At 42.7% G+C, this 13,173-nt stretch overlaps 1 protein-coding gene across 1 annotated transcript; it reads left to right on the top strand.

Annotated features, from left to right (window-relative positions):
• Positions 1 to 8,288: 8,288 nt before the first annotated feature.
• Positions 8,289 to 11,612, top strand: LOC119131632. Its single transcript, XM_037266241.1, has 5 exons — positions 8,289 to 8,440; positions 9,816 to 9,918; positions 10,320 to 10,487; positions 10,567 to 10,698; positions 11,410 to 11,612. Exons 1-5 carry the CDS (start codon positions 8,438 to 8,440, stop codon positions 11,541 to 11,543), a joined length of 540 nt encoding a protein of 179 aa, XP_037122136.1. The 5' UTR covers positions 8,289 to 8,437; the 3' UTR covers positions 11,544 to 11,612.
• The last annotated feature ends 1,561 nt before the right edge of the window (positions 11,613 to 13,173 follow it).

Below are 13,173 nucleotides of genomic sequence, written 5' to 3'. Positions count from 1 at the left end.
TTTTGAGTGCGTGACTGACTGGCACAGTCACTCTTGTTTTTCGTTCAACTGTGATCATGTGGAAGTGCACAGCGCAGCAATCTGCTTGCTCCACTTGCCTTCATGAGACTGGCAGACTGGCAAAAGATCAGTTACAACACATGATGATAAATAAATTCATCCTTCATTTCACAAGATTTACAGCCTAAGTTCAGGCTCCACACTGGTCTTTTGCAAGCGGGAGGCCACTGTGGTGAAAATAATAAACAAGTGAATCTAGAGTGAGGAGTCACTTGTCAAATTATGTGTACAAATAAACTTCTCATTCCAGTACCCTTTTAGCGTACCTTATTTCCACAAATAGAGGGATTACTCAACTGGAGGCGTCTGTTTGGGGGGGCTTTATTTGCACAAATGCATTTATTGAATAATACTAAAGAAGATTTGCGGGCACTACATGTGTAAGAGTTGGTGCACGCAGGTAATATCTTAAGCATTTATAAAGTCTTCCATAAATAGCCTGGATCATAAAGATGTGCTGAGGCAGCGAGCGGGTCCTCATTATTCCAGTTGCATAACAGCCCCCCCTGTCTTCCTGGGCTTGGAACAGAATTATTTCACTTTTGAAATGTGCGTTACCAAGTCGTGCTCAGCTCTTTGAACAGTAAGCAAGTGCTGTCATAAAAACTGCTGCTTGCTTGCCCTGTTACGTAACTCAACAACGACCTGCCCTTTTATGACAAGCATTCATAAGAGTTCATCAACCGACAACAGCCTTTTGTTTATGGCTCCACATTGCTTCCAGAGTGCTTCCAGTTAAGGACTCTTTTGGGTAGACTGGATTTCTGACGGAAAGAAATTGTTCAGGCTGCCCCAGGAGGGCACGCCATTTTCATCACATCCTGTGTGAGATGGGGTCAGTTTTGGAGTTAAATTGGAGTAGCCAATAACATCAAGATAGTGAGTGATTTTGTGGCCACTCATTGACATCGACTGCCGACTTCCTGTCAGAGCGCACACTGACGATTGCACAACACAAACATAAACACAAGTGGGTTTTTTCCTGACTGAATTGTTTTCAGATGCGGTTCTTGTTCGAATACACATTACTTAACAACTCTCCTTGGCAAAAGTGTGCAACATTTCGAGTCTAAATGACAGACAAAGTCAGAGAAACATAGAAGAGCAGGATAAGCCTGGTTCACTTTGGCAGCTCATTTTAAATGGGACTTGCGGACAGTCAATGGCCCAGGCAGCAGACGAGACTTCCAGCAGAGTCAACCACAGCGTTCTTTGGGGATCTTATAATAGTAGCGTACAACTACAATTCCTCCACTCTGTGGAATGTGACAAAATTGGAAAAACATGCCTGCATTTATTGCTGTTGTAGCTAAATGACTACAATCAGGCTCTCTGTGATCTCGGCTCATGACAAGCATAAACTTTGACCCAACACGCAGAGTCATTTGATCAAAATGTTCTTGGAATACGCGTATGCCTCAAAAGTTAAAAGAAAAAAAAGTTCAAATTCGCAACATGCGGGAGGTCAGCAAATCTTATGAGACTTCAGCTCTGTGAGCGTCTCAAGATCGAATTGCTTCTGATCCCACTACAGGTGAGCGCAAAAAAGGAAAGGAAAGTAAGGAAGATTCTGTCAAAAATATAAGTATAGAATTGTATTTTACTTGTGTATGGAATTGTTTTTTTTAATATCCCTTTTACAAATAAACACATGTATCTCTCTTTTCATGAAGTCATTTGATTCCAGTTCAAAAGAAGTCTATTATTTAGTGGGTGTACGTATGCGCGTGTAGCTAACAGGCCTGCGCATGTGTGGGTGGACGGCTAAAGGTCAAGGTTGACAAGTTCAGGTCAGGTGATCACACATTGGAGACAGATGGTGATTTACAGCCGCTTGACAGCAGGTTCCCTTGGGGGGGTGGATGGGAGGGGCTCTCCCTTGGGTGCTGGGCCCAGGCCAACTGGCTTAAAGAGGCCCATTTAGGATGATGGCAAAGCAATAAGAGCTTACGTTATCAACACAAAAAAGAAGCGAGCTTGCTCATGAAACACCTTGATGGACGTGGAGCTAAATTCAATTAAAATATGATGGACTAGGTCAAACAACAACATGATTGGACACGATCAATCATTTGGACACATTTTCATTTCCTCACGAAACCAAAATTGTGACTGCTATGTTGGAGATATTGACTATCCTTCCATTCATTTCATTTGCAGTTAATATCAGTGCACAGCTGTAATGGCTCATTTGAATACTGCTGACGATGCAAATGTGTGTCAAAGGTTACCAAAAACTCGTAATCAAGATCAACCCCCCCCACCGATCTGCATTTCATCCACGCCTTTCAACGACTGCCCCTCACCTCACCACACGTCACATCCAGACAAGCAGCTGTCCTTCAGCACCTCCACCAGGGCCAGCGAGGGTCCCACGAGAGGAAGAAAGGGGATAGACATGGCCCTCCATCACCGCCACTCTGGCTTCCTTACATGATGTCACACGGCAGGTCTCTGGTGGTTTTTATCACACTAACCATGGTGGGAGTGGGTCCCTGTCCACACATTCATTAATAGGGCTTAAGCACAGATGTATAATGTAAAGTTTTGGGGGGTTTAACAGCAGACTTGGGGTCAGAGCCCAAGGGAGATAACAACTATGACCCTCCTGCTAAGCTAAACATGGAGGGAGGAGATGAGTCATAATAACACCATTTGGCCATCTTTCCTTTCGACCGTTAAAAAAACAATGTCATGGTGTGGTATGTATGGCTGCCAGCGGAACAGGTTCGCTTGTATTTATTGATGATTTAAAAAACCAGGATAAATTCAGAAACATGTCAGGCAATGCTGTCTGATCATATTCAGCCAAATGCTTAAAAAACTCAGTGGAGGGTGCTTGACAGTATTGATGGACAATGACCTAGCATACTGTAAAAGGAACCACGTGAGTTTTATGTTATGCAATGGCCAAGTCAAACACCTGCCCTGGATTCAATTGTGCGTGCATTTCACTTGCTGAAAATGGCCTCAGAAGAAGCAGCACTGTTGCAGTAGAGGCCTGGCAAGACTTCTCCGAAGAAAACCTAGCGTTTGGTGGTGTATGGATGGATATTACATCTCACGCAGGTGCAGAAAGTAAGCATCGCTGTTAGTCTTTTGCGGTATATTTTCATCATTTTTTCCAGCACGACTTGCTGAAAGACAGATTTGGACGATGTCGGATTGATCTATCTCGGCCTCGGGTTCCTTGTGTTTGAAATAAACTGGAGGAAAATGTTAGGTATGAGTGCGCGACTTAAACAACTTCATCAGTATGTGACCTATTTTATGAAAGCAAAACTGCTATATGATGTCCAAGCAGGAACGAAATGCATATCAATGCTTTGATGAGTTATTGTGTCCTGCCTTCTCACACCTCATGATCTTCTCGCCAGGGTCATTATTAGCTTACTTGTATTGATTGGTTGCCATGGTAGCAAGAGGTGGCTGTGGTCTATGCTCTGAAAGCTGGGAGGCTTCCTCAACATGTCAGCAAGGCCTCGGTTCATGATGGATTATCTGAGGGCACAATGGCAGGGTCCTGACCCATTAAGGTTTTCTTCCAGCCACACCCTAATTAACCTAATTGTTAAAATGGGTGGCATCGATGACTTAGTGCCTCTGCCAAACGTGATAAGAATGAAGCAGCTCAACCCAAGTTTAACCTTTTGACTTGTTGTTACAGATCTGTATGTTCAATAATCCTGTTTAATAAAATATACTGGAGATTGGGTCACAGCAACCCTACAACTCAGCAAAGACAACCAGTTATGTTGAGTGGCATAGTGCAATCAATTCCACATTTGCAAATGGAGACAATGAACCATAACATCAACCTAACCCACTGGCCACGGCTATAAACAGGAGAAAGTGAGGCTCGTCTGTGAGCTTCAAAGACTTAAGTGATGGTGGCATTCTCAACGCCAAAGCCCGGCTTAAGACTGGATGGAAGTGGAACAATGCACAAGCAATCAACCAGGTTTGGCCTTGGATGTTGCAAAATTGATCAAATCGGGTGCCTTTTGACCCAGCAGTGTTTTAAGGGTGTGTAGTAAAATGGGCAATAGGTTGGGCAGATGTTTGGAGGATGCGTCAAGCAAGAAATAAAATAAAATCAGCAAAAATGATCTGACAAAGCCGAGGTCTGAATGTTTGCATTAATCGCTGTTGCTTATTCAACTGATGCAATCATTGCACAGCCACTGGAGGAGGCCAATCATATCCAGGACAACCTGGGTGATACGTTTCAAAAGCAAAGCAAACGGTGGCTTTTGGTCGCCCGGAGCGGCTGCCACTCTAAGCCAATTAGGAGGTAGGAGAGTGAAAGATGCACAGCAGGAAAAAGACCACCTCACCATGTGGGCTACATATTATTGAGGATTATGCATGCGCAGCTAACGCTTGCGCTGCCTTTTGCCTGTCCATTTCATTCGAAGTCATGCAACTGTGTCAATGAGTCGATGCCAAAAAAAAAGAGGGGGGGCCGACATGAGACAAAAGCAGCAGAGTCTAATGTGGCGGAGGATGAGGACCGATTAGGAAGAGAGGCGAATGAGGGAGGGCGGCGGGGGTCCGTCGTTAGCGTGGAAGTGATGGGAGGATGACCCAGTTACGCACAAAGCCTCAAGGCGGCAAGACTATTGGACTAACACACACAAGCAAAAGTGCACAATCAACAGAAAGTACATGTGAACCTTGTGAGGTCGACACAAGTCACTTCTTGTGACCTATATTCCCTTTTTGGGGGGGGTGACAAACTAGGGCTTTATGACATTACTACCCGCCCCTCCCTACAGAAAACTATATTTCTTCATTTAATATATTTTCCCATTATAGAAAATGTGATGACAATTAACACTATTCGAATAAAATTTCCAGTAAATAATGGATGGAGATAAAAATGACACTTGACTAATTACCATTTTTAAATGCTCAATTATTTAAGACTATTAAATGAACCACCAGTTAGCTGATGCATGTGTCTGTAACACCACATCGCCTTCCCCAGTATGCTTACTGTCTTTCCTCATGTTAAGTTAGAGGCAAGGCAACCTTAGAAAATTATTTTGCGGCTTGGAAGGTCAATATTTTCCAGCATTGGTCAGAGTTATTGACTCAGTGACTGTTCCATGAACATGATTCTGCAGGATTTGTGTCTTTGCTCCAATTAAACATACTAATTGCCTTTTGGAAAAAGTCATAGAAGGGTTGGAGAAGTCACTTAATATAGTAATCAAATTGCTACGTTAGCCAAACCGACCCTGCTTTTAAAAACTAGCTCCTTTGTTCACATTTGTTCCTTTGTAGCGGATGCAATGCACATTAGCAAAGATGCACTTTGAAATATACAAAATAAAAAAAAATAAAAAACAGATTGGGAAATAATTGTCAGGACAAATGAAATAAAATTTCTAAAATCGATTAGTTGGCCACTCCTATGAAAAACGCCCAACCAGATAAGGCTAAAAGAAGCATAACCGGAGTGCTAAGGGCAGCAGACCCCACTGTCCACCCCACTATCATTCAAACTTGCATACTGGCCTTGACTGGTGTGCGCCATTTCTAATTCTGGCTCCAGGGCCAGAAATGAGCATGCCAGCACAGGGAGAACATGCAAACGTCACACGGAAAGAGAGGCCAGAGCCAACCACTCGACCACCGCGCCGCTGCTCTGAAGTTAGAGTGCTGCAAATCGAATCAAAGAGAAATGAATTCAGCACGGTGAGTAGAGAGGGAAGCACATTTGCTTGTTTGTCGAAAAATAAGTGCGCTCAGTCTGATGGACAAACAAGTCCAGGGTGTTGCCCACCTCTTACCCAAAATCCGTTGGGATAGGCCGCAGCTCACCTGCGACTCTAATGAGGTCAAGCGCCAGAGAAAATTGATTTCCTAGGATGACAATTTCAGCATCCCCCTCTACCACAAAAAAGAAAGATGAACAAAGAAGAGAAGCGAAGCGAAAGAGCGTCTGGCCAACGTTTCCCCAGGAGAGATGGAGCAATATCTCCAATTCTAATGGGACAGAAGGAGGTTACTGTGGGGTGAAGCCCCACAGGGGGTGTCATAGAAAGGGAGCGGATTTAGGACTATTTGCAGCGTCACGCTTTTCAGCTCATTTGCATAAATGAGCAACGGACGCGTGCATCTCCTCGCAGCTGCCGTCTAAGATGATACGTATGTGTCTTCACCACATATGCACACAGGTAAAACACGTTTAACTCAGCCTTTAACCAATTTCATTCCCTTTGAGGTGGCGTATTCATGGGAATATATGACAAATGACAGCCAATTTTTTTTTTGTTTCATGTTTCTTCCAAAACCGGACCTGAACCAGTTGAGCAGGATTGGATCAGTTAATGAAGTTGGCAGACATGTGCGCGTTAAGAGAGTAAACATGCCTGTTTACGTCTTTAAGTGGCTGTTCCCAAAAATGACCCATCATAGAATCAATGTGTTTCATGCCATTTTTGTCAATTCACTTACATGATATTAGGTATTATATCTAGGACCTCAAAATACTGTGTGATACTGCCAGCTAGTGGACTAACGTGCGATGCAAGGGCAGTCGCAGCGTTTGAGAGCGACATTCATAATAGGCTCTGTGACTGGTTTTTTTTGATAGGCTGATTGGTGTTCAAATATGACACACACCCTGTCAAACAGTACAACATTCACCTTTGTACTGTTGTCTTTTGACCAGGAAGAGGAAATCTGATTTTACATTTCGGACCAGAAGTATTTGGACAGTGTGGCTGTCCACAAATACTACTTTGCATTTATGCTCAACCAAAATCAGTGGCCCCTAATGTGTAAAATGTCTTGTTAAATTTGAGAAGTTTCACTAAAATATGGTACATACTAATCATAAATCACCAACCATTTTTATGGCCTCAAAAGTATTTGGCAATTGACACGAAAAAAGTCACAAAGTTAATTTTGTGCATTTTCCACAATGCAATGGTGACCAGTCTCACTGCCAGCTAGTGGACAGTGCATGAAGCTGCCCGTGGAGCAGTCAGGTTTCTTCTGCTCTTTCAACATGGGGATCCCATGCAGCTCTTTGACTGGAGGGATTCCGCTTCTGACAGTTCTCACTGCAGAAGTGTGGGTCAAGTGACAGGACCAAGAGCTTTGCTCACAGGCTCGAGAACCTTGCAAAGTTAGCAGCAGAGTTGACCTCTCGATAGCCAAGATTTTTCCTGCTCCGGGTGATGATGAATCCTCTTTTGTTTTGATCGCCATTGCAGGGCAATTCTGCAATTAGTTTGGACTGACGTAGGCCCAATTCTACTTGAGTTTCTTCACAGTGTGGCAGCTGCCATTTCCAGCTGAGAGAAAAGGCAGCCACAATCTTTTTTCACCAAACTCCTGACATATGGCTCTTTTGACCTTGGATTCCTCTACAAACAAGCAGAACAGGCTCACTGGGGTTTATCAGTTGACAGAATAAATTAAAAATAATATAATATTAAACTCGCCCGTCTTCAGTCTAATGCTATAAAATCGATAGGACAGATGGATGACACAAAATCTAAAGTGAAAGCAACTCAAGACCTTTTGAAGGCAAGTGAATGAAATATTCGTCAATGGCTAAGTCAACAGACTGACCTGAAGTCAACAGAAGATGTTAATTTCTTACTGAAAAAAAGTGAAGCAAATGACTATGACTGGCAGAAAAGTCTTTGGTCTTCGACACAAAGACAATGCATTTGGTAAACATAATAGTTGAGTTGAGTTACAGATTAAGTAAAAAAATATCTGCCTGGTTTCGGGTCACAGCTAACAGTTGCAGTAACGTACAAGAAGCCGTCCTTGCCTGACCCGAGTGAGTCTCCTCCACTTTTTGCTTTCTCTGTGCTGCTGTTGGCTAACTAGCCGCCCCCCCTCATGGACATTTTGCCTCTGGGCTCTTGGCCAGACCTCGGTCGAAATAAAATAAAATAACATCCTCAAGCAGTGTGGAACAATCAGCCGTTGAATGTATTTTTTCCCCCCATATACCATGACCTCCCACGTAATATATATAAATCCCGGAAAAATGATCCTCATAAAAAAATTAAAAAAAATGGCAGTGAACGAACTCCTCGTGTCCTTAAATAACCTCCCTGTGGCACAAAGTGAGAAGTGCAAGAAAAAAGGGAAAAAGACAACGTTTCTGCATTTTTACATCCTGCTGCATGCAGTAAACATCTTTCCACATTGTTCAGAGGCATAATTCTTCTAATATGAATATATTTATAGATGTTTTCTAACACCCTGTGCAACTTTGCCCTGTGCTTGGGACCCGCCCACTAGCTGCTTCACTGTCATTTGTCCCTGATATCCAAGCAGACACAAGACAGGAGCAAAACAAGAAACTTTTATTCCCCCTCGTAGGATTTGCACTACCACCACCATGGTGAGTATCCATGATTACAATCGGAATACTCTGACAAAGCAAAATGGAGAGAAAAAAAGTAAACATCCTCTCTTTCTCAACTGCGCCACTCTGGAACTCCAGTGGAGAGAGTGGTGTACGTGCAGCAGAGACGGTAAACAATGCAAGGAATGAATCTGTATCAGGGTGCTCCGAAGAGGCAATCATTGCCCAGTGCACATATCGGATCTGTGCAGAATATTCATTCATGTACTAACAATGTGTCTTGCGTAAAATGGGACAAAGAAGCTCGGTTATTTGCAGGCGTGCCTTTTATCACCATAACTTTTAGAAGGTCAGCTTGCACTCGAAATTTGACAACTTGCCAGTTTCCGCCATTTTCACTTTCAGTGAGCGTTGCCAGCAACTTTTGTTAGGAATGAAGACTTGTTTGCAACAGTGAACAGTGACACAAAAGAAACCTTAATGCAGCTGCTATGTTTACAAATAAATAAATAAATGCAGTGAGTTAACTTTGCAAAACCAAAGCAAAAGTTCACTTTTAACAAGCTCATGTCTTTCACTCCCATTCAACTTGAGATGACACATTTTGTCTTTTGACAAAATTCATTAAGCACAATGCATGCATGCATCTTAAGTTATTTAAGGACTCTAAATTGACAACAAGTATGAATGCGAGTATGAATGATTGTTTGTCTCTATGTGGCCTGTAATTGGCTGACTCCCAGTCCAGGGTTTTCTCCTACTCTCAGCCAAAGTCAGATGGGAGAGGTTCTATTATTCCACAGCCATAGTGCGCCCTCATGCGGTTCAAAGTGAAAATAACATGTGAAGTGATCAACTATACTAGTAAGTAATGTGTTAATGATCAAGTAAAAGTTTGTGAATAATTTCACATACAAGTCGCTCCTGAGTATAAGTCGCCCCCCACCCAAACTATGAAAAAACACGACTTATAATCAGAAAAATACGGTAACTTGAGAAGAATAAAAAATAAATCATTGATAGGGACAAAATTTGAGCAACCATGTGGCACAAATGAGGAGTATAATAATAATAATACATTGCATTAATGAAATTAGAAAGTTAAAAAAAAAACAGTAACATTACATGTTCACATAATAAATAACACAATATTCAAGAAAACTGTACAAATTAAAATAATACTTATAACATTACAATAGGGACCTTGCAGAATAGCTACTCAGGCCCTGATAAGATATGTATATACTTTTACAACATGAAAAATGCAACTAAAATGTAATCATAGGCAATCACAAGGTAAAAGTGAAATATTGTTTTGCTCACGTGTATACGTTTGGTGCTCTCGTGGTGAATTTATTATGCTCAAGTTCTTCCAATTTGTTAATGCAGATTTTATGCACTGTGTTTACAGATGCTCGCCCTGACTGCGGGGCGTGTAGGAACAGGGTTCCTAGGCAGGCGCTTGGTGGCACTCGTGACCCCGAGCAGCGCCACCGTGGCGAGGCACGGTCACGGTACAGTATCATATTTGAGTCTCCTTGGAGGAGGTGGGAAGAAGTATTAAGATGGTCATGAATACCTAAGAAGAAACAGCTCAAACACATGTTCCTCAGGGTCACTTTTAGAACTTGTTAACAATAATAACAAGTCTGAAGTGCACCATCCATGACTGAAAATACGAGCTAGCTAGTGCATAGATTGGGGTGAATGAAACAAAAATACTTTGTTTCTTGCTTTCTGTCTTAAAAAGGCAAACTGCATGAAATAGCAGATATCAAACTATAAACAAGATGACTTGTCATGCAGGGATCGTTTTGTGCAATGAGACCCCCCCCCCCCCCCCCCTTCTTAACGTGCCCATGACTGGTATTTCTACTGATAAGTAAGTAAGTAAGCCTTGCATTGTTTGTCTCAGGTGAGGTAAGCCAGGCAGCGGACATGTCCAAGCCAATGTACTGTGACCGTGTGGACACCCCGTTGCCGGACAAAGCCTACAAGGATGAGCTGAGTGCTGCTGACAAGAGCCTAAAGCAAAAGGAGAAAGGGCCCTGGAACCAATTGACCAAAGAGGAGAAGATAGCCCGTAAGCTCCTAACACTGACACAATGTTTGCAATAAAAGAGTCACTAAAGCGTCCATGATCTTGTGCAAACGCGTCGCAGTCTACCGCCTGATGTTTCGTCAGACTTACCCAGAAATGAAGAAGACCACGGATGAGTGGAAGACTGTCATGGGCGGCGTCTTCATCTTTCTGGGCCTCACCGGGCTGGTTGTCCTGTGGCAGTCCATCTACGGTGAGTTCGGGGCGCTCGTTGCACGTCATTCCTTTTTTTTTTTAAATTCGTCTTCAGGTGCCGTGTTTGTCTTGCACTCAATTTTACGCCTTCAGAGGTAGTAACATAATGTGCACACTAAAAATACCAACAGTGTTAAACGTTCTGGAGCTTTTTATAACAATTTAGCTGATCAAGTGTCAATGAGCCTCACTTCTGCAGTTGCGCGTGTCGTCGTGTCTTTATAGTGTCAATATATTTCAGAGAACGGAACATCATTATTGCCACAAGTCCTCTACTTTTTATACTGCTCTGTGGGAAGGTAATTGTCCGTACCACTATTAAAGGACAGATATTCTTATTTCCGCGTTGTTTTGAAAAGCACAAGACACGAGTCGGTCCGTCCGCGAAAGCGTTTTCTTGTTTACATTGTTGTAGCCAATAAGAGAAGAGAATGGTGTCACGTGGTTCACGGACAGGCTTTTACCTTCACATGTGACGATAAGCTGACAACAGATGATCATTTTTAGATACCGCACTTAGTCTATCGTTACACACATTTTTTTTGGCATTTTGGTATGGATGGTGGACAGCATCATAAGTGAAAATAAATTCGACTGTAAATTGTAATGGAGTGGGGTCAGAGACTGAGCAGGTGAGAAGGAACTTGTGTGTTGTTACCTGTTCTGAGATACATGACGGACTGATTTCCTGATATTTGAATGTCTACAGTGTACCCTCCGCGTCCCCGGACCTTTGATAGCGAGTGGCAGGCCAAACAAATCCAGAGGATGTTAGACATGAGGATGAACCCAGTCGAAGGTCTCTCCGCCAAGTGGGACTATGAGAAGGGCCAGTGGAAATGAAGATGCAGCAGGACACTGATTCTGCATGGTGTAACTTGCACAATAATAAAGATTGATCTCCGTCCAGCAGTTAGTAGTTTGTGAGCATTGAAAATGTTGTCATATATGAGACTCGATAGACTTCTAGACTTTTACTTGGAAAGTATTTTCGGGTTATGTCACTGCTATGTAGACTTATCCTGATGTCTGACTGGCGGTAGATGGATATATTTATTGTATCTTCAGCCATCGAACAAAAGCGCGTGATATGTATGAAACATGAGGCACTCAGTGAACCTTCTTGGGTCATGTATTCTTGCGCAAAGGTGCAACCATTCATAACTGTGATGAACATACAACTACAGCTTCAATATTCCTCTTTTGCAAACTTTTCATCTGAGCTTGACGCTTCAAAGACGCTTCGGCCGGCCGGCCCTTCCGTCTGACCGGTGCAATGACGGCAAGTGGGCAATATGTGCAAGCAAAGGGGGACGGTGGTGACGAGGCGAAGGGAGCAATCATCAAGGTGACTGGTTCCATATCTCCAAAATTCAATTAGGCTTCTCAACCTTATAAAGAATTGAAGGTGATTGTTGGATTATGGACTTCTGGCGATTTCCAAACAGGATGTAAAGTGCAAACCATGAGACAAGCAGATATGAATGCATCATAAACTTTTATTAACTGCTCATATTGAAAATGTTTAACAGGGGGTGTTAAATGATCAGTGCTATCAACATTACAACTTTACATCCAAATATCTAACATGGTCATGCTGAGAAATGTCCTATCTGCGGTGTGAGCTGCTACGTTTGCTGCATTTGTCAGCTACTGTCTAGTAAACGAGGACAACGTGCCCCCCAACACACGCACACACACACACACACACACACGAACGCACGCACACACGCACACAAACGCGGCAGACTGTGCTCTGGCTGGCTGAACGTAAACATTTAATAAAAAAAAAAAAAAAAAAAATTAAAACCACTCGAAATTGAGCAATAAATCAGCTGGGAGTGCTGGGGTTCAATTGTCTTAAAAATCCAAATACAACTAAAAGCACAGGAGCAAAATGTAAGCTCACTTTTGTTTTATACAGCCGCATTCGACAGCTAAAATGTCTTCTCAAACAAAAAGCACCACACATTACAAACTACCATGCGAGACAGTATCAGAGAGGAATGCAGCACTTTGTTGTTTATTATTAATTTTCTTTACTGTTCCGGTGACAACATCCTGCCCTTCGCTTTCCATATGGCACAGCCATGCTCGAGCTTGTGACGTCTGCCAGCGTCAGGAATGGCGTCGACACCAGGCCAAAGGAGTAGCCAAGGCCGACAACATGCTGACAATTTAGATCGAGTTTCGGGAACTTACGTGGCCCCGCCCTCAAAAAACAAAAACAAAACTAGATAATGATGCAGACAAATGTTCATTACTATATATTATGATAATTTGTGGCTTGGATGCTTTCGGAAGTTTTGGAACAGCTTTTTTGGAGATTTATATAGACTACTTGGAAAAAGCTATACAAGGCTTTCAGGTGCAATATCAGGATAACCCTAAAAGACAGACACCTTTATAGGTAAATTTTCATTTGACCTTGTGGTACAGGTAATAGTGCAATTCTGGTTCATTCTGAAACTGC

This window comes from Syngnathus acus, chromosome 2 (assembly GCF_901709675.1).
Source record: "Syngnathus acus chromosome 2, fSynAcu1.2, whole genome shotgun sequence".
Classification (NCBI taxonomy): domain Eukaryota; kingdom Metazoa; phylum Chordata; class Actinopteri; order Syngnathiformes; family Syngnathidae; genus Syngnathus; species Syngnathus acus.
The sequence above is the reverse complement of the archived record's forward strand: the minus strand, read 5'-3'. Positions and strand labels throughout refer to the sequence as shown.